At 52.4% G+C, this 22582-nt stretch overlaps 4 protein-coding genes across 5 annotated transcripts; 3 read left to right on the forward strand and 1 right to left on the reverse strand.

The window, feature by feature from the left end:
* The first annotated feature begins 1323 nt into the window (after positions 1-1323).
* On the forward strand, positions 1324-4105 carry VTN (vitronectin). The gene is made up of 8 exons (XM_058559317.1): positions 1324-1387; positions 1480-1599; positions 1677-1997; positions 2076-2215; positions 2477-2633; positions 2792-2944; positions 3398-3742; positions 3993-4105. The coding sequence occupies exons 1-8, from the start codon at positions 1324-1326 to the stop codon at positions 4103-4105; spliced, it is 1413 nt and encodes a 470-aa protein (XP_058415300.1).
* Positions 4106-5548: 1443 nt separating this feature from the next.
* On the forward strand, positions 5549-6443 carry SEBOX (SEBOX homeobox). The gene is made up of 3 exons (XM_058559470.1): positions 5549-5579; positions 5746-5906; positions 6066-6443. The coding sequence occupies exons 1-3, from the start codon at positions 5549-5551 to the stop codon at positions 6441-6443; spliced, it is 570 nt and encodes a 189-aa protein (XP_058415453.1).
* A 2283-nt stretch (positions 6444-8726) lies between these two features.
* TMEM199 (transmembrane protein 199) lies at positions 8727-13359 on the reverse strand. The gene is made up of 6 exons (XM_058560284.1): positions 13128-13359; positions 11689-11762; positions 11269-11358; positions 10732-10774; positions 10407-10519; positions 8727-10096 (listed from the first exon to the last, which is right to left on the reverse strand). Exons 1-6 carry the CDS (start codon positions 13336-13338, stop codon positions 10001-10003), a joined length of 627 nt encoding a protein of 208 aa, XP_058416267.1. The 5' UTR covers positions 13339-13359; the 3' UTR covers positions 8727-10000.
* Positions 13360-13514: 155 nt separating this feature from the next.
* Positions 13515-22449, forward strand: POLDIP2 (DNA polymerase delta interacting protein 2). Of its 2 annotated transcripts, XM_058560287.1 has the most exons (11): positions 13516-13700; positions 15325-15406; positions 16230-16327; positions 17030-17126; positions 17301-17376; positions 17608-17715; positions 18161-18297; positions 19137-19163; positions 19350-19475; positions 20507-20586; positions 21366-22449. In XM_058560287.1, exons 1-11 carry the CDS (start codon positions 13540-13542, stop codon positions 21478-21480), a joined length of 1107 nt encoding a protein of 368 aa, XP_058416270.1. In that variant the 5' UTR covers positions 13516-13539; the 3' UTR covers positions 21481-22449. The 2 variants fall into 2 exon arrangements, with proteins under 2 accessions (XP_058416271.1, XP_058416270.1); XM_058560288.1 differs by lacking the exon at positions 19350-19475 and having other exon boundaries at positions 13515-13700.
* Positions 22450-22582: the final 133 nt, after the last annotated feature.

Below are 22582 nucleotides of genomic sequence, written 5' to 3' on the forward strand. Positions count from 1 at the left end.
GTCCCACCCACAAGCCTTCCTTAGCCACGCCCAAACATTGGTCAGGCCTTTCTCCTGTAGTCGCGTCCCGCCCTCCCACCTCTAGATGCGGGTGAAGAGCGTGACGACGGCTTCGGTTCCCCCCCCCCGTGGCACCGGAATATGAGGGCAACACTGTTGAGGGTGCCTTCTCCCCTCTAGTGGTTAATGCCATAATAATAACGACTCTATACAACTCTTGAGGCCCTTTATGCCTGTTTCTCAATTAAACCTTACAACATGCCTGCCGGGTAGGGGTTAGTATTCCCATTTAACATCTGACCCGACTGAGGCCCATAGAGAAGACACTGCCCAAAGTCACACCCCCCTCTGATTACAGAACAGAAAAAGTCAGCTGGAAACTCAGGCTCACTTCCTCCAGGTGGTGGGGGGACTTCAGGAGCTCTGAAAGTGGGCACAGGATCAGGAGTTCTGTGCCAGTGGGCATTTTCTGGGTAGAAGGATCCTACTTCTCATGAGAGTCTGAAAGTGTGGGGAACTAGGCCACTCTTTACGGATGGGGAAACTGAGGGCGAGGACAGGGAGTAGCTTGTCCAGGAGCACTGAATTAGTGGGAGACTCGGGAATCAAATCCAGTCCAAAGGGTTAATGTTCACCCAACTTACTGTGCTGTGAAGACCAGCTTGGGGAAATCAATACACCCAAGAGATGAACCCAGATATGAACTTTGTTCTTTTATGATAAAAAAAAAATTTACCCAGAGTGCTTACCAGCATTCCTCCTACCCCGCTTTCACTGCCCTAAATACACAACGGGTGGGTGAGACACCCGGCCAGGGATGTGCCTGATCAAACAGATCATGGATCAATAACCATTTATGGGAAAGAAGTTGGGGCTACTCCAGGCACTGGGCATTTTGTCTGCTTTAGCTCATGTAATCTCCCAACATCCCACGAGGCAAGTATTATTAGTCTCATTTTACCAAAAAGAAAACTAAGGCTGGAAAAGCAGTCTGCCAAGGTCACAGAGCCAGGGAGTGGCAGAGTGGGCCTTTTTTCTGCCCTCCAGACCCACTGTGCTATTCCCCTTCTGAGATGACCCTGGGCTTGGCAAGGATCCTATTCGCAGCTCTCCCAGGCCCAGGGTTCCAGGAATATGACCCTTTGCTGCAGCAGGGGTTGGCGCACTGGGGGCTGGGCTGGAGGTTGAGCAAACAGAGCAGCAGAAAAGGCAGCTCCTCTTGTCTGGTGCCCTCCCTCCCTTCCTCAGGCATCAGAGTGGAGACCAGAGGGAGCGCAGAGCGCAGAGCCCAGTTCGCCAAGGCTCGCAGCTAGAGGCCCTGCCATGGCACCCCCAAAGCCCCTTCTGATGCTGGCCCTGCTGGCGTGGGCTGTACTGGCTGACCAAGGTTTGGGAGGGTGTTGGTGGCCATTTGGGCCAATGTAGGGTGGGCAAGGGTGGCCAAGCTTGGCCTTACCAACTGACACCCTCTCCCCACAGAGTCGTGCAAGGGCCGCTGCACTGAGGGCTTCAACGCCAACTTGAAGTGTCAATGTGACGAGCTCTGCTCTTACTACCAGAGCTGCTGCGCCGACTACATAGCTGAGTGCAAGCCCCAAGGTGCGTTCAGAGTGGCTGGGTGGGCCTGGGGTCCCCTCTGCAGCTGGTGACTCACCACCACCCGCTGGTGCCTGCAGTGACTCGCGGAGATGTATTCACTCTGCCAGAAGATGAGTATGAAGTCCAGGACTACAACGAGACCGGCGACAACCCACAGCCAGAGAGCCCTGACCTGCAGACGCAGGCTAAAGAGACTCCTCAGCAGGCACCTGTTCTGAACCATGAAGAAGAGGCCCCAGGACCTGGGCAGGGCACCTCAGAGTCTGAGGCAGGGACCCTAAGGCCCGAGATCACTGATGAAGGGATCTCTGAATCCCCAGCAGAGGAGGAGCTGTGCAGTGGGAAGCCCTTTGATGCCTTCACCGACCTCAAGAATGGTTCCCTCTTTGCCTTCCGAGGTGACTCCAGGGGCAGTCTTGGGGGTGGGGGTCTGCCCCAGGAGCATCCCCTCCCTCACACAACCTCCCCCACTCTAGGGCAGTACTGCTATGAGCTGGATGAAAAGGCAGTGAGGCCTGGGTACCCCAAGCTCATCCAAGATGTCTGGGGCATTGAGGGCCCCATTGATGCTGCCTTCACCCGCATCAACTGTCAGGGGAAGACCTACCTCTTCAAGGTGCCAGGCCCAGGGGCTCCGGGTCAGGGTCGAGGGTATCTAGGCAGGGGTTGAGGGCTGTTGTGCCCAGGAACAGGATGGGCAAGAAGGCTGGATCGCGGCCTGTGGTCCCTGGCTGGGGCTCTGTGAGGACAGGGAAGCCCAAGGCTCCAGGTCCTGGCAGACAAGCCTGGAACTGGGACTGCTGCCTTGGGTGGGGGACCCTGTCTCCATGCCCAGCCAGCCGCCTCCTCACCCCTCTCCTCCTTCCCTACCCCTTAGGGTAGTCAGTACTGGCGCTTTGAGGATGGTGTCCTGGACCCTGATTACCCCCGCAACATCTCTGACGGCTTCAAAGGCATTCCGGACAACGTGGATGCAGCCTTGGCCCTCCCCGCTCATAGCTACAGTGGCCGGGAGCGGGTCTACTTCTTCAAGGGTACTCGGGGGGTGGGGGGGAGAAGGAGCAGGTGGTGGAGCAGTTTTCCTCCACACTTCACTGGGGACAGACCTCAGATTATACCCCCCTCCCCCAGGAGCTCCTAACTTCAACAGCCTCTGGGCTTTCCAGCCTTGCTCATGCACACCCCTCCCCAGGGAAACAGTACTGGGAGTACCAGTTCCAGCATCAACCCAGCCAGGAGGAGTGTGAAGGCGGCTCCCTGTCGACCGTGTTTGAACACTTTGTCCTGCTGCAGCAGCCCACCTGGGAGGACATCTTCAAACTTCTCTTCTGGGACAGCTCCTCTGGTATAGAGGGAGGGCAAGCCTTGCTTCCCCCTCAAGAGGGCTGGGATCCTCCCGGGAGGGGGAGGGCCGGGCTGGCTGGAGGGGGCGGATTGTGGAGCCATTGATCAAAAGCTGTTTGCTCAGGCCAGACTTTGCTTCTGTTGACCTTCGGGGGGAGGCTTGCCTCTACCTGGACCCCACACCTTGGACTTTGCCTAGCACAGCCAAGGGCACAGCCAGCAGAAGGAGGGGCTGTGGCTGAGGCCACTGGGGAAGGATATGGTGGAGGGAGGCCAGAGGAAAGAGCATTGGACAGGGAGTCAGAAGGTCGGGTTGCTGGGCTCTGTCACTAGGTTGCCGTGTGTCCTTGGGCAAGGCACAGCCCATCCTTGGGCATCTGATAAACTCTAAAGGCCCTGCTGTGGGCAGGGTCCAGGCTCTCAAGGCTCCCCGTCAACCCCTTCCCTGCCACAGGTGGTGCTGGACAGCCCCAGTTCATCAGCCAGGACTGGCCTGGTGTGCCCACGCAAGTGGATGCGGCCATGGCCGGCCGCATCTACATCTCAGGCTCAGCTCCCCGCTCCTCCTGGGCCAAGAAGCCCAAGTCGGCACGTCGCAACCGTAAACGCTACCGGTCACGCAGTGGCCGCGGCCGTGGCCGCGGCCAGAGCCCCCGCCGGCCATCCCGTTCAGTCTGGCTGTCCTGGTTCTCCAGTGAGGAGAGCAGCCTAGGGGACTACAACTATGATAACTACAAGATGGACTGGCTTGTGCCTGCCACCTGTGAGCCCATCCAGAGCGTCTACTTCTTCTCAGGAGGTGGGAACCCCTGGCACCCCTGTAGCTGGTTTAGCCAGTGTCTTCCCTGCAGTCCCTGGTCCCCATGGGCTGAACACAGCCCTTTAGTGGTGACTCCAGAAAGCCAGGCTGGAAGTCCTTAGCTGTATTGTGGATACAGCTCTCCTTCCAGGAGATACCCAGGTCTTTCTCCAGGCAGAAGTAGACACAGATGTGTCTCCAGGTAGGGCCAGGCTGGGTCTCACACACCCTCTCCTGACCTCTCTTCCAGACAAGTATTACCGAGTCAACCTTCGCACACGGCAGGTGGACAATGTGAAACCTCCCTACCCACGCTCCATCGCCCAGTACTGGCTGGGCTGCCCAGCCCCTGACCAGAAGTAGGAATCTGAGCCCTCTGCCACACAGCTGGACCCTCTGCTGCTCTCTCCTTCAACCTCCTCCTCCCAGCCCAATAAAGATCCCTTGGCCCTGAGTTTAAGACTGTTGTCCTCACTGGGGTTGATGGGCAGGAGGCAGGGATCTGCCTGGGAAAAGGAGGGGAAGCTGGGCTGTCAGGATGGCTTGGGGGAAGGGATAGAGAAGAGCCTCCCTGTGTCCAGCCCATGTTGGGCTCAGGCCCTCTCTGTGAACTAGAAAAGCTGTGGGCTGGGGAGGGCCTCATGAGTGCTAGCCTTCCTCCTGAGCTCAGCAGCCCCCAGCAATCCACCAGCAGCTAAGCAGGAGCTTGAACCTCTCTGATGACGACAGGAGTTGCCAAGCTCTGGGCTTGCTTTGCCTCTTGGAGTTGACTAGGGTCTTGGAGAAGAAAGACGGGGCAGGAGGTGGTGGGTTCTGGCTCAGCTTTTCTGTCTATCCTGGGCCTGAAATGTGGTTAGCTCACAAACACCTGAGTCCCTGGGGAACTGGTCACCGTGCTCCCCCATACCCACGCCTGAGACGTGCCTCTAAGGTCTCTATCTTAGGTCTGGGGTGGGGGGCACTGAGGTTAGGAGAGAGAGGGAAGGGCAGGAACTAAAAGGAAATTCAGATGCACCCACTTCTCTTAGAAAAGTGGTCCAGAAGACTGCCAAGGATGAGGACACTGTAAAAACAAACATCTTTCTTAAAACTCCTCAGTTGTACCTGTGGAACCTCTTCTGGTTCCAGGTTCCTGGATCCAGGAAGCACATCTGGGCTCTTGAGGGGCCAGGGAGAAAGGGTTAGGTGCAGGCAAAGCTCTGAAGTAGACCTAGGGTGATCTGAAATACCAACCGAGGGAGGTGACATCTGCTCCCCAGCTGCACTGAGGCTGGGGTGGCTCCAGCTAATCTGCTGTCCCCCTATCACCCTCATGCTGCCCAGCTTCCCCAGCCCAGTCCTCAGTTGTGGGACAGGACTCCACCCACTCTCCCCGAAAGGCAGCCAGCACCGGGGCACTGAGGACTCCAGAAGGGTCAGCTGAAGCACTGGGAGCATTGGAATGAGGGATCTCGCTGGCTTCCTGGAAGAAGCCCTGGGAGGATTTTCATGAGGTACAGGATTTCAGACACAGACTGCCAGAGTTTAAGGTTTGAGGAGAGGGGCTGGGACCAGCTTCCTTTGTGAGGAGGAGCAGAGGCCACAAAACTTTTGCCCCATCCATACTCCCTTGGAAGCCCCAACACCACCACTGGTCGTCCCTCTTTCCTCCGGGACTTCTCTGCCTAGCCTCGAGCTGGATTCTAAATCTCTCCCCTGCTGGAGGCGGGGCCAGCCATTCTGAGCAGGATAAAACCCCAAACGGAGGGGTCCGGTGTGGGCACAGCCTTGGCATGGCCCTCTGGCTCCTCACTCTCTGCCAGCTCCATGGCCAGCCCTGTAGATGCATCTCCAACAGGTAATCTGGTGGGGACAGGGTGGGCACGGGGAGGACGCGGGGAAGGGTGTGATGGGGGAAGGTTAAAGAGGGGTGGGGAGTAGGGGCTTCAGGATTTGTTGGGGGCTTTGAGGCTGGGATGGAGGTTCTTGCAGAGTCCTGGCTTGACCCCCACCCTGGCCCACAGGCCATGCCAGTGGGCTGGGTCCCCATCGGAGAAAGCGGACCACCTTCAGCAGAGGGCAGCTGCTGGAGTTGGAGCGGGTGTTTGCAGCACGGCCCTACCCTGACATTGGCACCCGTGAGCACCTGGCCCGGGTCACCTGCCTTCCTGAGGCCAAGATACAGGTGAGCTGTGACTCCTTCTCAGGGTGGGGGTTCTCTCACACAGTCAATTTCTGGGCTTGACCCACAGCCCCTTCTCTCTGGGTATCCTGCCTCCTGATTCTGTTTCCCTGTGCCTGGAGGCAGAGGTGCTGGAACCAGAGGAGACTCTTTCCTTACCAGGTGTGGTTCCAGAACCGCCGGGCCAAGAGAATCAAGAATAGGAAGCCAGGAGGTCTGAGCCCCAGGCCTGAGCCACCCCAGAGGTCTCATTCTCTTCCAGACACCATCCAGCAGTCCTGGGAGCCCCGAACACCGGGCCAGCCTCCACCCTCCAGCAACACACCTCAGTGCACCTCAGTGTGTCGACACACCTCCTGTCCAGCTCCTGGCTTGGGTCCAGGGCAAGGCTGGGCCGGGGCTAAAGCTGCAGCCCCATGGGGACCAGCTGGGGCTTCAGGGGTCCACTCTTCTTCAGAGCGAGCTACTCCCCAGACCTCACTGGGCAGTCTGTCTGACCTCATCTATGCCTCGGCCATTGTCACCAATCTAGACCACTAATCTAGGTCCAGAACTTGCAAGACCCCTCCTCTGGCCCCTGCAGCCCACTTTGCCCCTTAGGACTGCGCAGTGAACATCAGAAGTGGATCCCTTGCCCACTCCTTTTACACAAGAGGGGTCTCTTATGGGAAAGAAGTTTAGCTCAGGGATCCCTCCCCTTCCACTGTCCTCCAGGCCAGCTTAGATGTGGGTCCTATAGAGTGGGGCCTGGCTCCTGCTACCCAGCACCCTGCCCCTCCTGGGGCATATGCCCATCATCTCGGCAGGAGGTACCTACAGAGGGATGACGTAGGGGGCCATGTTTTCCACCTCTCTTGCCAGGCTTGGTCCCCAATTCTTCTCACTCCAGCTGATGACACCTTCTCTCTCTAAAGGAGAAAGGGCAGCCACCCCTCACCCGAGGGTCCTTCAGGCCATTCCTCACTAACTGCTAAGTGAGCGACGAGAGTGCTGGTCCTAATTCTAGACTGCTGGGGACCAACCCTTTTATAGTTCAGGGCGCCCTCTCCTGACCTCCTACCACCTGGGCAAATTAATCAGAACCATGGATCTGAAGAGGGAGTGATATTAAAGTAATAAAGTAGAAATACGGGCCTGGGGCTTACGTTGATTTAATTTTCACAAAGATCAGATTGGCTGTCCTCTGACCTGGGGCTGCGGACACAAGACAGATTTAGGGTGGGGGTGTGCCCGTGGCAAAATTGGGTTTTGGTATCACCGTCATCTGTAATACCAACTAATCTCCAAATAAAACCCAAACTCTGTACCTTAATCTGGATTGTTGTGTGTTGCAAATAAATGGGGATGAGGGCCATTTGCTTTTGAAATTTATCTCCATGACCTAATCCCTAAATAGGGCCAGGTTCCACACAGATTCTGGGTAGGAGGTATTACCCAGGCTTCTGCTGGGATTAGTGAGAGGGACAGTTAATCGACAGACAGACCCTGCCTCTGCTGGCACTCCCTGCTCCTAGTCGCAGTGGTTCCAGGACACTCCAGCTGCCTCCACTTCCAGAGCTTCTTTGCTTCAGAGGGAAAAGCAGAGAGTTTGCGATCAGTCTGTGCTGGATTCAAAACCTGGCTCTGCTACATAACTTTGCAACTCTGATGTCTATGAGCCTGAAACATGAGGATGATAATACTTGTCTCTTCTCTATTTGGGAATGAGAAGAAATAATGCAGCTAAGGGCTTCCTGTGGTGTGTAACACCCTCAATACATGCTAGTTCCCTCTCCCTCTGCATACAGCAGGCTGTGAGAAACTGGGAAGGCCCCAAACTTCTTGTTCCACTGGCCTCCTGCCAAGTACTCCCCTTTCTCCCTGGGAAGCCCTGGACCCAGACTGCACTGGAGGAAGTATAGTATGGTGAGATGGAGGAGGTGGCTGAGAGCAGATAAAGTTCCCTTCCCTGCGATGAGAAGTGGAGGACAGGCCACCCAATTTCTATTTCTAATTCTGCCCTTGCAGATGGAAACCACCTCGCACAGTGGCCATTTCCTTGGCAGGAACTAGGTCTTTTACTTCTTTGTCCCCAGAAGCTAGAACAGTGCTTGGCCCATAAAGGAGCTCTCAATAAGTGCTCAAGGCCACAGAAGCCTGTTGGCTTATGAGGAGCGGGTGGGGATGAGGTAAAGACCCCATCCAAAGAAATGGGTGTGTGTGTGTAATGACTCCAATCTAATCATGAGATGATGACCTGTGTCAGAAGCCGTTTGAGGAGGCCAGCTCTTTATTTAATATTTGCAAGTTTTCCAACCTGAATCCAGGTACGTGGAAGATGTGAAAGCTTATAGATACGCAGGCACCCTGGCCTACCGAGTTCAGCACAGGTATGCACAGCCATGAAATCTCCACAAAGCTCAGTGTAGCTTTTTAACTCAAACAGTCTGGGTTGCTAGAAACACTGTAAAATACCACCTGCATTTTTTCTCACTGTTGACATTTCTTCCAAACAATAATAGAAATCCTATGATTTCTCAACAAAGTGACCTATGGTGGAACAGAAGGGCCTAAAACCTCCCTCTCATGTAGAATATTGCCCTGAGAGGCTCAGACTCATACATATCAAGAAGAAACTGGCAAACTTGTTGAGGAAACATCTACTGAGCCGACGAGTGTATAGTTTCTAAGAAGAGAAGAGAGCCCTGGAACAAAAAGGCCACAGGAGCTCATATAGTGAACGAACGGAAAGATGGACCCTACCATTAGGAGTAGACCCTGAACAATTCTCAGAACTATGGAAATCTTTGAGCTTTTGTGTTGTCACAAGATTTGAAATAAACATACACTGGAAACAATAAATATTTATTGGATAAATAACTAATGATGATAGCATTTTTAAGTGCCTTATACAGATTCTATCAGCACACCATTAATCTAAGTTCTTAGAAGTTTAACATCACACAGAGACACCAGGACAACCTAGGAGCCTTTGGCTCTATTTACCAGAGGAAGGACCACAGCTAGTCGTTTGATGCCTCTCAGCCTCAGTTTTGTCTTCTAAAAAATGTGCCTAAAACCATTTCCATTTCCAACCTCCAGGATTGTTGTTAAGACCAAAAGCAATCATGTAAAACAATTAGTCAACGGTGAACATTTATATACTATTTTTCACACTCACCCAAACATGTTTAGGAACCCACGTAAAATATCCTGCATTAGGCTTATGTGTAACAATATGTATACGTATTCACGTGTATGTTGACTCATGTTCATATTTATACATATAGTTAAATCTGAAAATAGTTCCTCTCTATAAAGAATGTCTCCCTTTATTAGTTGAGACAATCCACAGATTGTCTCCCCACAAATCAAAAAAGCATAAGGGATTTTGCAATTAAAAGCAGACATACTCTTTTGCTATCTGAATTGTTTTCATATTTGGAGACAGAGCAAGGGGTAATGGGAAGGTTAAGGAGGGCTGAGGGGTAGAGACAGGCAGAAGCATATAGAAAATGTGAAAAAGGCAAGCAGAAGGAAGAGGATGAAGATTCCAAAACGGTAGCTGCCTTGCTTCCAGTTCCACCATCTTGTACCAACCTGTCTTTCTCTTATTTGATGTCCTCTGATCAGTTCCTCTTCCAGAACAACCTGGAGAAAGGGAATCCTTTCCGTTTTTTTGGAGACTTCTGATCTAAATTACAGGTCTGCATCAACAATGTGTGGAGCAAGGATGACCATCGATTTGTGCACTTGGGCGAGTCAAGCAGTGTGGTCTACTTCTGGGAAGGCCTGGATTCTAATTATTCCCAATGGAAAAAAGCCAGCATGAGCAGTGCCCGGAATGGACTGGAGAAGGCAGATGGGCACAGGGTTCAAGAGAAGGTACTGTTAGACCAGTTATTTTCAGTTGTTGTCTGAGTCGCCTCTACTGCTCCTTCTGGAAATTGACAGAGGATGGGGCTCCCCACAGGAACAACAGGTAGCCTTGGCTTAGCCCTCTGACTAACTGGAGCTGAGTACAAAGAGCCTGATGGGTTGACTGAGAGTCAGTGATTGGCAGCTGGGAGCCTGGAGTCTCGCAAAACCCTCTCCAGACTTCGATGATGAAGTATCAGTTATAGCTCTCCCAACTCGCCTTCCATCGCCCGCACCATGACATACAGCTCGGCCAGACCCACCACAGAGGCCACGATCAATGCAGCCAGTACTCGCTGCGAAGGAAGAGAACCAGGCTTAGGGGATGCAGGACAGCATCCAGCTCTGCAGCATCCAACACCTCTAATAAGGATAGAGAAGACCCAAACCCAGCCCACAAGTTGGGGGAAAGGGAAGACAAGAGGATCTGGATTCTCTTGAGGTTATTATCTACCCCCATGACTGCTAGACAGCTCAAATGCTCCTCTTATTTACTGCATAAATATTTGTTCAATACCTAATCTGTGTGAGGCACTTGCACACAGTCCTCCCTTTCCTACTAACACTCCCACCTGGGGCTCCCTGCTCTGCCCAGTGCCTACTCACCGAGGCCATTTCTGCGAAGATATACTGGCTTCCAAGGTAAGTGCAGACAAAGGCAGCTGCCACCGTGACAATGAAGTTGAAGATGGTGATGACCAAAGCCTTCAGTGACCTCACTTTGGGGAGGAGCCCAGGGAACAAACCTTTAGGTCAGCATGCTCCAGGAGGCCCTCTTATCTCATGGCTGCCTCCCCCATCGACTGGGTTTCCCTCCAACAGCAAGCCTGAACAGCTCAGGCTTAAACCTGGGGCACTGGGGTGGGAAGGAGTGCCATGACCAACCCCTCCCAGCGAAAGGCTTTAGCAGCCTGCTTTCCTAGTACTTCACCTTGCTTTCCCAGGTCACTGAGAGTCCCACCATGCCTTGAATCCTGGGAAAAAGAAAAAGCAAATGATTTCAGAATGGAGGCAGCTCAGAGGCAGCCCAGAGAGTCAGACCTCTTTATTCCACAACACGTCAACTCCTCCTTCTCCATGGATTCTTTTGTCTGGGACCAGCTGGATTCTTTCCTGGACCACAGATAAAGCATTTCAAAGAAATGACAAAGGCTCTCAGTACCCATCTACTCCTCTCCTGCTCCAGGGCAGGAGTACGCCAGAGAACAGTAGGGAGCCCTGTCAGAAGAAAGGCTCCAAGGCTCATCTTCATCTCTCCAACTTTTAAGAATCAGTCATCATCTGAGCCCAGAGTCTCAGTGAATGAGTTGGGAATTGTATTGGTTTGTATGTATCACAGAGCTTCTACGGTCCCTGAATAGCATAGAAACCAAGTTTCCATGTTGTTTCTTTCCTCTGTACCTCTTCTCAGTGCAGGGCCCTGCTTTCAGGAGCTACTCAGTCCATGTATTGAAGAGCAGGCCCTTACCTGACAAGTGACATTGCGGGTGATCCGGTTATATTCCTCATTGGCCAGCTGTATCTTAATCTTTTCCAGACGAGCAACTAGCTCTGGGTTCTGAGGCAGAAAAATTAAATGAGAAGAATGATATTCCTAGCTTGCTAGAACGCATGTCACAATCATTGGTTTCAGGGGACAGAGCACTCCTAAGGGTGCTAGGAGGCCCATGTACTAGTTCTGCCTCCACTGCTCTGGAAACTGTTTTTCTTGGGATCTCAGTTTTCCAAGCTGTTAAATAGGCAGGACAATATCTGGTTCCCCCGTCCCAGCTCTCAAGGATTTAAAAGACAAAGTTTTGATCCCAATGGTTGATTGGTAAATTTGGATGTATCACAAATTAGCTCAACCCAGCCAACACCCATTCTCACGAATGTATCTCTTACATACCCGAGGAGGCTTCACAACCTCTGGGAGGTAGATTTCACTGCCTTCTAGGAGCTCATGAAGGTATAGCGTGGAATCTGGGAAGAAAAGATTTCCATAAAAATAATGATGCATAAAGCTGAGGTTGAAGGATTAAGATCAGAGAAGGGTAGGGGCCGGCTTGCTGGTGTAGTGGTTAAGTTCGCGCGCTCCACTTTGGCAGCCCGGGGTTTGCGGGTTCGGATCCCGAGCGCCGACAGGCACACCACTCATAAAGCCATGCTGCAGCAGGCATCCCACATACAAAATAGAGGAGGATGGGCACGGATGTTAGCTCAGGGCCAACCTTCCTCAGCAAAAAGAGGAAGATTGGCAATGGATGTTAGCTCATGGCCAAGCTTCCTCACCAAAAAAAAAAAAAACAACAAAAAAAGATCAGAGAAGGGTATAGACTTTCTATTCTTTCTACCAAAATAAAATGTGGCCATCCCTTTACGAATTTATCTCCAGAATCATTTTCAATTGGGAAGAATCTAGGACCACTCCACGTTAAGTATCTCCTAATGCTGCACAGCTGACTGTTAACTGCTGGCTCTCAATTATCCTGCCAATATCACAATTAACAAGTTAGCCATTTACGTTTGCTTTTAGATTAGGTCATTTCTGTGGCCACAAAAGAACTACCCTAAATGGATTTAAGTTATACTGGTATAACTTAAGGAAGACACTACTAGATGATCTCTCAGGTCCTTTTTAGTTCCAATAGTTGAGGAGTCTACCCTTTGCACTTACGGGTACGCTATGTTAATTCTGGCAAAAGACCTTATATGCCAAAAGACCTTACATAGGACAAGTCTGTCCCATTCTCTCCCTTTCAAAGTTAAGGGAACTGAGGTCCAAGGAGGAGAAATGATTCCTCCAAGGGGAGTTAGTGGCAGAGCCAGGAGTAGAACTCAGATGCTACTCCCAGTTTAGATTTTTCACCAAGCTTTCCATCATTCTATCTCAAAAAAAAAAAAAAAAAATTAGATCTAACCACTCTCGATTTTGAGATGGAAACAAATCCAGATTCCCAAACAGGCCAAGCTCACCATACTAAACTGTTTTCTAACGTGGCTTAAAAGAAAAAGCTGAACCCGAGCGGTGGTATCGGGTTAGAACTTGGACTTTCTCAAAAGTCAGGCGTGCCTACGTGGGCCTGCAAGTGTAGAGGAGACTCTCGAGAGAGCAGAAACTGCACAAGCACATTTCGTCACCCACGACGAAGTCCCATGGAAGTTGTGAGGGGAGTGAGTTACCCTAGGGTTGAGGTGATTCTCGGGTTAGCTAGATGACCGTTCCGCGGGCGAAGAAGAGTGACGGATTTTTCCCTCAGAAAGATGCTAGAGGTGGGAAATAGACCTCAAGAGGGAACAGACTCCGGAAAAAAAGGAGGCGACTCCGGACTGGAGACTGGAGCTCACCCCTTTCTCTCAGGTGCTGGTGCAGATCTCGGATCAAGCGAAAGGAAACCAGGCGTGCGGGGCCACTGGGGCGATCACTGCCCTTGTGCTTCTTCTTCAGCGCAGCCTCAAGTTCTGCCCGTAGCTGCCGGGGCAGCTGCTCTGGCTCCAACTCCCCACCGGGGCCCAAAGCGCGCACCAAGCGCTCTCCAGCAAGCAAGAGCGACGCCATTTCCAGCCGACTCTACGGTCAGGCGACCCCATGCCGGAAGTTGCGTCTGCTGTGCGCCGGAAGGAGCATGGAGCTCGCGGGGCGGGGCAGAGGGCTAAAGGGGCGGGGACACGGCGCGGGGCAGTGTGGGGTGGGGGCGGAACGCCGCCTGGCCGCGGGTCGGGTACTGTGTCAGCAGCCGAGCGGGCGCTCGGACGGGAGATGGCGGGCTGTGCGGCCCGGCGAGCCCTGACCGTGGGCAGCCGCTGGTGGTCCCGGTCACTGACCGGGACCCGGGGGCCGAGGCCACTCTGTGCGGCGGGTGGAGCTGGAGCTTTCCCGCCAGCGGCCACAACGACGACGCGGAGGCACCTTTCGTCCCGGTGAGGGACACGGAGCGCGGGGGCCGGGCCTGGAGCCTGGGGAGCTTGTTCTCGGTCAGGGAGGAGACCAGGAGGCCCGGCCGGCTGAGGGTGATTGGAGATCGACCCGGGAGAGGGTCCCGGCCGGGAGCCGACCTGCGCTGCCTGGGACGTGTGCCAGGAGCAGCGAAGGGATCGCGGCCCAGAGCCCTGGGCTATGCAGTGCTGGCTCTAGGGGGGGAACTAGTAAACCTCCCAGAGTGAATCCTCCCTCCCGAATGGGGGTCTCTAAGCGCCGCTGTTAGTGGGCAGCACTTTAATTAAGCCCTAGGGCTTTTGATTTGGACCCCCAGCCCCGGATTGGGTCAAGGCCTCCCTCAGAAAGGTGCTCGAAGTGCGAAGCAGGACTCCCGAGTCTGGACCTTGTGTGGCTCCCAAGTTTCAGAGTGACCTGGGGAGACCAGTTCTCTCTCTGTGACTTGGGGAAGGGGACTTGAGGCCATGGGGATGGTGTGAACATTGTTTCTGGGGATGGGACAGGTGGCTCAGTTTGGGGCCGGTGGATCAAGTGGGAGGAAGCATAACTGTTCACATCTCCAAAATAGTAAGGATAACAGTGCTTTGAAGGGCTCCTATCCAGAGAGGTCACTGAGAGAACTAACCTTTTAGTGTCAGAGATTAGACACTGATATTGGGGAGAGATGATAACTATTTGCAATGTAAGACTCCTGTGAAAATTGATGTAAATCTGAACAAAAAGTAGATTGAGAAACTACTAGGTGCAGCGCAGGGGTACAGTAGGAAATCTAGAGATGATGATTAAGCCCTTCAAGGGGAGGGTGAAGTTTGCGGTTTAGAAGGGGAGACTGATGTGGAATTTTAACAGAACAAATATTTTTTGAGCTCCTCTTTATACCCGAGGCTAATCAGACACAAGCGTTGTTCGAGAGAACTTAGAGTCTCTAATGGAGATAAGACAGGGACACACATAACTGAGATGCATGGTGGGCAGCACAGCTAAAATGCTGTGGGAGGCCAGGAGAGTGGGTCAGGGAAGGAATGGAGGCAATTAAGCAGGTATGAGGACATGATCTGAGGGATGCTGAGAGTAAAGAGAGAAGAAAGTGATCTGGGAGCAGTCAGACCTAACAGAGAAACCAAGGAGTGGCCTGTGGCTGGACCTCAAAGGAGGACAGGCCGAGTCTCTGTGGAGTGATGGTTTGGCAGGACTCTTACGTGCTTCAGCTGGTCCCACTGTCCCGACCCTTCTCTGCTGTCATTGCTCTGGCCCTTCAGTATCCTAGTACCTTTTTCTTTTTTCTTTTTTTTTTTTTTGTGAGGAATATCAGCCCTGTGCTAACATCTGCCAATCCTCCTCTTTTTTTGCTGAGGAAGACTGGCCCTGGGCTAACATCCGTGCCCATTTTCCTCCACTTTATATGGGACGCTGCCACAGCATGGCTTGCCAAATGGTGCGTCGGTGCGCGCCTGGGATCCGAACCGGTGAACCCTGGGCCACCGCAGCGGAGCGCGCGCACTTAACCGCTTTTGCCACGGGGCTGGCCCCTCTAGTACCTTTTTCTGATGGATCAGTACCATTACCTTCTCAGTTATTCAGTTGCCTGTTCTTTTCCTTCCTAATCAGAAACCGAGCAGAGGGCAAAGTTTTGGAGACAGTTGGTGTGTTTGAGGTGCCAAAACAGAATGGAAAATATGAGACTGGGCAGGTGAGTGGTGGGCTGGGTCATCTTTCATTTTCATGGTGTGCTCTGCTTCCAAAGGGGTCAGATTTGGTCATAGGCCTGAATGTTACAGTTTTCTGCCTTGGTGAGCAATGCCAGACCAGAATGACAAATTTTTTAAGGTGGGGTTTCTGTTTTCCTGGATTTGAATGCATTTCATGTGTCAGTGGGTTCTCTTTCCAAGTTAGTGTGGACAGAGATGGTTTGGACTATAGTGAGGAGAGGGCCAAGTTGCTGAAGAGTCCTCTAACATAGTGGATGGTGGGAAGCCAGTGGATGGAGGGAGGCTTCAGAAAAGCAAACCTTTGATACTTTGTCATAGTTGGACTGATTGCAGTATAGTAAGCTCTGGGAGTGAGGCTCTTTTTCTGTATCAGCTTTGTGCCAGATCCACTGAGATAGATTTAGATCCCTTGTAAGTAAGGAGGACTTTTAGTTTATTCACTTTTTGTGTGTGTGTGTGTGTGTGTGTGCCTACAATGGACCAGGCATCATGCATTGGAGTTAAACCAGAAAGCAATACCCTCATGGAGTTGACAGTCCAGAAGGGAATTATAAAATGCAAATGGTCAGTGGCTGTGCATTGTGCTAAGCTATGGCCTAAAGGATGAGTAGAAGTCAGCCAGGTGAAGAGGGACTAAGAGTGTTCCGAAGTTGGTCTAAGTGGACACACAGTTCAAGGGAAGGAGTGGCAAGACCTTGTGCTGGAGTTGCCGCTACCTGTGCTGTTTAGTGGTCCAGGCCTCCCTGGATAGACTTGATGGACTTGATGGACTGCAGACTCACTGAGGCTTCTCTTTCCTCCCAGCTTTTCCTTCATAGTGTTTTTGGCTACCGAGGTGTCGTCCTGTTTCCCTGGCAGGCCAGACTATATGACCGGGATGTGGCTTCTACAACTCCAGAAAAGTAAGTTTCCCTGTCATTGTGCCTCACAGTATCCTCAGGAGGAGGCCTGACTCATGGCAGACATACATAATTGGGGTCCCAGGGGTGAAGACAGCATGCTCCTGGGCCTAAGGAGCAGCCCCAGAGTACTCCCCTGGCACTAATCCATGGAGACAAAAGTGCTGAGTGCCAGGGACAGTGAAGCCGGAGGGTCCCTTTGGGCCTCTCCAGGATGCTCTCCCAAGCTGTTCTCAGTTTGTATTGGAAGTACCGCAGAAGGCATTTGGGAGACTAGTCTTGATTTCTTGATGGTCCGTTAGAATCTTTCCCTTACTCTCTTATCATCACTAGGTGCATTAAAAAAGAAAAGGCCCAGCTCCATTAAGTGATCACAGACAGCCCCTGGGGTGTGAGAAGAGTTGGGTACTGTGGACTCCAGGGACTGAGGCAGCAATTTGATTTTCTCAGATGGCCCCTTCTTCCAAGAGGCAGCCAGAGAGTAAGACAAATGATGACTCTGTGCCGTGGGTCCTCCACATTCCGTTGTCTGCCCCTGACTGGGGAGCGGCTGGGCCAGGGTGTTGCCGAGCAGGTACCCACCCAGTGCTAAAGCCCCTTCAGATCAGGCACCAGTCTGTTTAGCTGAGGAGGTGGTAGGTAGCTGGGCAGGCACTGCTTCTGTTTCTTGCGGGGTGATCTTGAGCTTCTTCTCCTGCCCTGCAGAGCAGAGAATCCTGCTGGCCACGGCTCTAAGGAGGTGAAAGGCAAAACTCACACTTACTATCAGGTGCTGATTGATGCCCGAGACTGTCCACATATAGTAAGTAAGCAAGTTGGCTGGGCCTGGGCTTCTTCTCCAGGAAAGGGAAAGACCTGCACCCTGATGGGGGCAAAGGGAAGGAGAGGGGCAAAGAAAGCCCAGATCAGCACGGGGCCCCAAGTCGTCAGGACTTGAAGGTGACTAGGAAAGTCTCTGACTCGCTTCTTGTCTTAGTCTCAGAGATCTCAGACAGAAGCTGTGACTTTCTTGGCTAACCATGATGATAGCCGGGCCCTCTATGCCATCCCCGGTGAGTACTGAGCATCTGAATGGTGCCTGTTGATGAGGGTCTGGTGTGTCTCAGGGGAGGATTCTGATGCCTTTCTGATGTTATTTAATCTGCTGAGAGGGATTGTAGATCCTGAGAGCAATGGTACAGGGTCGTCCCACCCTGAACAAGGCCAGGAATTGTGTTTCTTCCCAGCCCTGTTCCTCCCCTCTCCTATGTGAGTTTCACTGTCTCTTTGCCCCTCTGTGCTAGGCCTGGACTATGTCAGCCATGAAGACATCCTCCCTTACACCTCCACTGATCAGGTTCCCATCCAGCACGAGCTCTTTGAAAGATTTCTTCTGTATGACCAGACAAAAGGTGATCTCTTTCAAGAAGGGAAGCTGGAATGGGAGGGCCCTTTCTTCAAAGACAATATCATAGGAGCAATTTCAAACTCTATTTCCACAACCTCCCACTAGACCTGGCAGGTAGATGGCTGTTATTTTCTCCTAACAGATATGGAAACTGAGGCTCAGGGATGATGAGACGGGATTTAAAGTTGCTAGTTAGTGGCAGAGTGAGGTCTGAAAACCAGGGCTCCTACCTCCCAGTCCAGTTCTCTTCCCACGATGGCACGTACCTCCTGAGGCCTAACTCTTGGTAGGCAGCTCTGTGCTCTCTTCCAGCCTCTGCTTTTGCCTTATGTTTGGGCATCTTGCTTACCTGGGCCATCACTGGGAGGGGTTTTCTAGGTGGGGTGATTGAAAAGTGGGTGCAGTGCCCTGGACTCTGGCCTGGACTAACCAGTTGTCTCTTGCCCCAGCACCCCCTTTTGTGGCTCGGGAGACACTACGGGCCTGGCAAGAGAAGAATCACCCCTGGCTGGAACTTTCTGATGTCCATCGGGAGACAACTGAGAACATCCGTGTCACCGTCATCCCCTTCTACATGGGCATGAGGGTATGTGCCCAGCCTGGGCCCCTTCCCTCAGGACTAGGCCCCCAGATTCCGTATGGTATCCCCAGTGTGACTGCTGGAGTGGGTTCCAGATTTAAACCGTGTGCCTGTGGTTCTGCTTCCAAGTGCTGCTTGTATTGGTTGGGGGTGAGCAGCCTGTTGGCAGTGGCTGACACCATGCCCTAGAGCAGGGAAACCCTCGGGTCCCAGGAAGGAGGCCTCCAGGCTGACTCTTCCTTCTTCTCTGCTGGCTCAAAGGGAGCCATGTTTATGAAGAATATACACATACTTGTTTAAATCAGTGTAGGCTGATCTTCACCTTTTTTTATGTATTAATCAAACATTTATTGAGCTATTTCTTGCCTGACTGTAAGCTGGGTCCTAGGAATACAAATAAAAATGAAATACTGTCCCTGCCTTCCAGAAGCCCATAGTAGTGGGGGGAGGCCAACATACAGCATACCAAGTATTGTCATAAGGTTGGGCTCTGGGAGTGCTGAGGAGGAGGACAGCGGCCTGGGCTAGCAGTGATGGGGGGTGGTGGCTGGCAGGGAGGGTGGTGAGAAAGAGAAGAGCCCTGTGGCTGATTTCCAGCCTGGTGTCCAGCTCTGGTGGTGATCTTGATAGGATGAGGAGGCGGGAGGCCAGGGATGGACCAGGGGAGGCTGCCTCCCTGTGGGCTGGTTGGCCATAGTGCAGTCATCATCATCCCACAGATATAGTCGCAGCTTTGTTCTGTCTGCAGCCTTCCTGGAATACATCCTACTCCACTGGAGAGATGTTGATTGGAATGGACTTGGTCCTGCCCTCTGGAACTTAAATTCTTTGTGTTTTTTCCCCAGGAAGCCCAGAATTCCCACGTCTACTGGGTGAGTGTCTCCCCTGGCGGGGAGGGGAGCCTGGGGAGGCAGATTGGGAGGTGGGGGAGTTTACCTCTGGGGCGTGGGGCCTGTGCAATCAGGTGTCAGCCTTTGTTGGCTTTTGCTCTGCTAGAATTCTGGGTGGGCTAGCCCAAGGTCTTCCTCAGATGTGAACTCTTTCCCCCACCCCCACAGTGGCGTTACTGTATCCGCTTGGAGAACCTCGATAGTGACGTGGTACAGCTCCGGGAGCGACACTGGAGAATATTCAGTCTATCCGGCACCTTGGAGACAGTGCGAGGCCGAGGGGTGGTGGGCAGGGTGAGCATCATTGGGCCAATAATGCCCAGTTTCTCGTCCTGCCCAGCAAGCCTGGGAGCTGAGTGCATGATTTTCTCTTCTTCTCTGCTTAGGGACAGAGGCTCAGCGTGTAAATGCATTGGGCTGTTGTGGGTGAGAAACTTTACAACAACCCTTTCAGATAGGTTTCTTACAACCCATTTCACAGATGAAAAGAGCGAGACTGTGAAGTTATATAACTAGCCCATGGTCCCATAGAGTGGCAGGGCCTGGATTTGAATCTAAGTGAGTCTGACATCAAAGCTTGTGTAGAGTTTTTGTTGCCAGCACAGTGCCTTTTTAAAAATCTGAATTTGAATACCCTTAGCTGGGGCATGCATCCCCCTCCACTCCTGGTTGTCCTTCCTCTGCCTCTTTCCATTCCTCTGCTGCTCCTCGAAGAGATCTGATTTTGCAATTCCTGCACTACACTACCCTGTCTCTTGATAAAGTCACGAGAAGTGCCTAGGGGCCACATTCAATAAGCATTTATCCACGTCAGCAGAGACTTGGGGCAGCAGGGTGGGATGGTGGTAGGAATGGGCTTTGGAGTTAGATAGTCTGGCTCCAAATGCCAGCTGTGTTGTTTCCTTGCTGTATAACTTTGGGCAAATTATTTAACCAAAATCTCAGTTTCTTACTGTTAAAATGGGGATCACGTCTATTACCTTATGATTACTAGGAGACTTCAGTCAGCAAAGGTTTGCAGAGCACTGCCACGGTGCCTGGCACTTAGGGTCTCAGCCAGTGGACGCTGGAAGGGGTATTTACACAGTAGGTCCTGTACCTAGCATCTTTGCCCAGTGCCCTCAGATACTCAGTCTGAGATTATCTTTCTCAGAGTCAGAGTAAAAGGACCAGGTCAATGGACATGCTGTGGGAGGAGATACTTCCAGGCAGTGATTGTGGGAGGCATGAGGGGGCATCCAGTCCTGATGAACTGGGAGTCAGTATATGGCCCTGGGGTACAGAGAGCGTGTCTGGCCTGACCTATTTTGCCTGAACGCTCACAGGAACCAGTGTTATCCAAGGAGCAGCCTGCGTTCCAGTACAGCAGCCACGTCTCCCTGCAAGCTTCCAGTGGGCACATGTGGTAAGTGAGCATGTGCTGGGGCAGAGGCAGCTCAGCATCACAGACACAAGCTGCAGGTCAGAAAAGTGAGAGCTCATAGCTTGCGGTTAACTCTGCACCAGGTTAATTCCTGAGATGGAGCCTTATCTGCTGTTCATTGTGTGGGACTTGTCTGATTTTTTATGCCTGCCTGTTTTCCAGTTCCCTGCAATTTTGTGAACTGAGGACTTAGGCCAAAGAGGTCTGGTGATCTGATGCTGCACTGAGTTGCCCATGTAGTTGGATTTTTTTCCCTGGTGTTTCACTTCTTAACCTGAAAGTGTAGTTGGGTAGCTTATGCAGTGTGCATCTAAGGGCCAGAAGCAGGACAGCTGTGTTTCTTCTTTTTTTTTATTTTTTAATTTTATTTATTTATTTTTTCTCCCAAAGCCCCAGTAGATAGTTGTATGTCATAGCTGCACATCCTTCTAGTTGCTGTATGTGGGACGCGGCCTCAGCATGGCCGGAGAAGCGGTGTGTCGGTGCGCGCCCGGGATCCGAACCCCGGGCCGCCAGCAGCAGAGCGCGAGCACTTAACTGCTAAGCCACGGGGCTGGCCCATGTGTTTCTTCTTTTAATGTAGGGCCAGGATGGGCTCTTGGGTCTCTCCACTAGTGTTACCCTGGCAGAAGACAGGCAGAACAGAGTCCAGGCCTGCCTCATCCTGCTGTGGTTCTGGATCTAAGGGTCTAGACCTACTCAGATCTTCAGGAGGGCCTCACCCCTCACTCCCTCCAAACCACCTTCTTTCTGACTGACAGGGGCACGTTCCGCTTTGAGAGGCCTGATGGCTCCCACTTCGATGTCCGGATCCCTCCCTTCTCCCTGGAAAGCAATAAAGATGAGAAGACACCACCCTCAGGCCTTCACTGGTAGGCCAACTGAGGCTCTAAGTGCCCAGGCTTGGTCCCTGAAGAACAGCTCTCATCCCACAATTGCTGCAGAACTCTCTCCATCATGGGCCACAGTGGGTCGCTTAATTGTTTGCACCATTTGATTGTGGGGTTATTTTTTTTGGTGGGTAGGATGTAACTGTTTTCTCCAGAAGACCCGTGTAGGACTCCTCCAAGGCTGGCCTCCCCTGTAAGCCCTGGCTGCACTGTGTTCCAGGCAACCTTTCCACCAGGAACTCTCGTGTTAAGCTGCCACAGGCCTGGAGGAGTTTCTTGGACTGTCACACAAGTTGTTTAGAATGGAGGTTTGGTCAATAAACCAGTGCTCGCTTGGCCACCCTCGCCATTTCTGCCCCCAGGGTCTCAGGCTCCCTTTTTGACCCAGTGGGGGCCCTTGATTGCTTTCCTTGCTGCCCTTCCAGGAAGCTGCCCCTTCGGTTAGCATATATATGTTTCCCTCCTGAGGCTGTGGGTTAGCTGGACGTCTCCCAGGGTCACTGTGCCTCTCAGCTGGTGGGGTGGGGGCCAGACTGGACTCTTGTTCTCTTCTTTACCCTCTGCCAAGTGCAGAGTGGGAGGCCAGCATCAGGGTCAGAGGAGTGGCCCGCCTCTTAGCACTGGCCAACTATTGGCATCTCTGGCTTCCCTGGGCCTAGGAGAGGCATGAGGCAAGCCAGTCGGATTTCCTGGAGCAGTGGACTTGCCAACCATGAGCACAAGTCTGTCAAGCCTCCAGACAACAAATGCAGAAACTCAGCCGAGGAGCTTTAGGTGTGGATGGCAACTAAGCCAAGCTACTTTCTGAGCTGCTCGCAGATCTCCAAGAGCCAGAGATGAAATGTGCTGCATTTTGTCCCGATTCTTAGGATTCCTGCCCCCTGCACTACCATAGTGATTGTTAAAGAGGTCGTTTTATTCTTGAATTAATATTAAATCTCAGTTCCGGTCCTTATTAGTGTTGTCCTTAATCCTCCACCAGGGGGAACTGGGGTTGCAGGGCAACTGAGTGCAGTTGGACTTAAAACCCAGCAAGAACACAGTCAGGTGGTGAACAGAAAAACAAGAACTATGTCCACAGCAGCGAG

This window comes from Diceros bicornis, chromosome 18 (assembly GCF_020826845.1).
Source record: "Diceros bicornis minor isolate mBicDic1 chromosome 18, mDicBic1.mat.cur, whole genome shotgun sequence".
Lineage (NCBI taxonomy): Eukaryota > Metazoa > Chordata > Mammalia > Perissodactyla > Rhinocerotidae > Diceros > Diceros bicornis.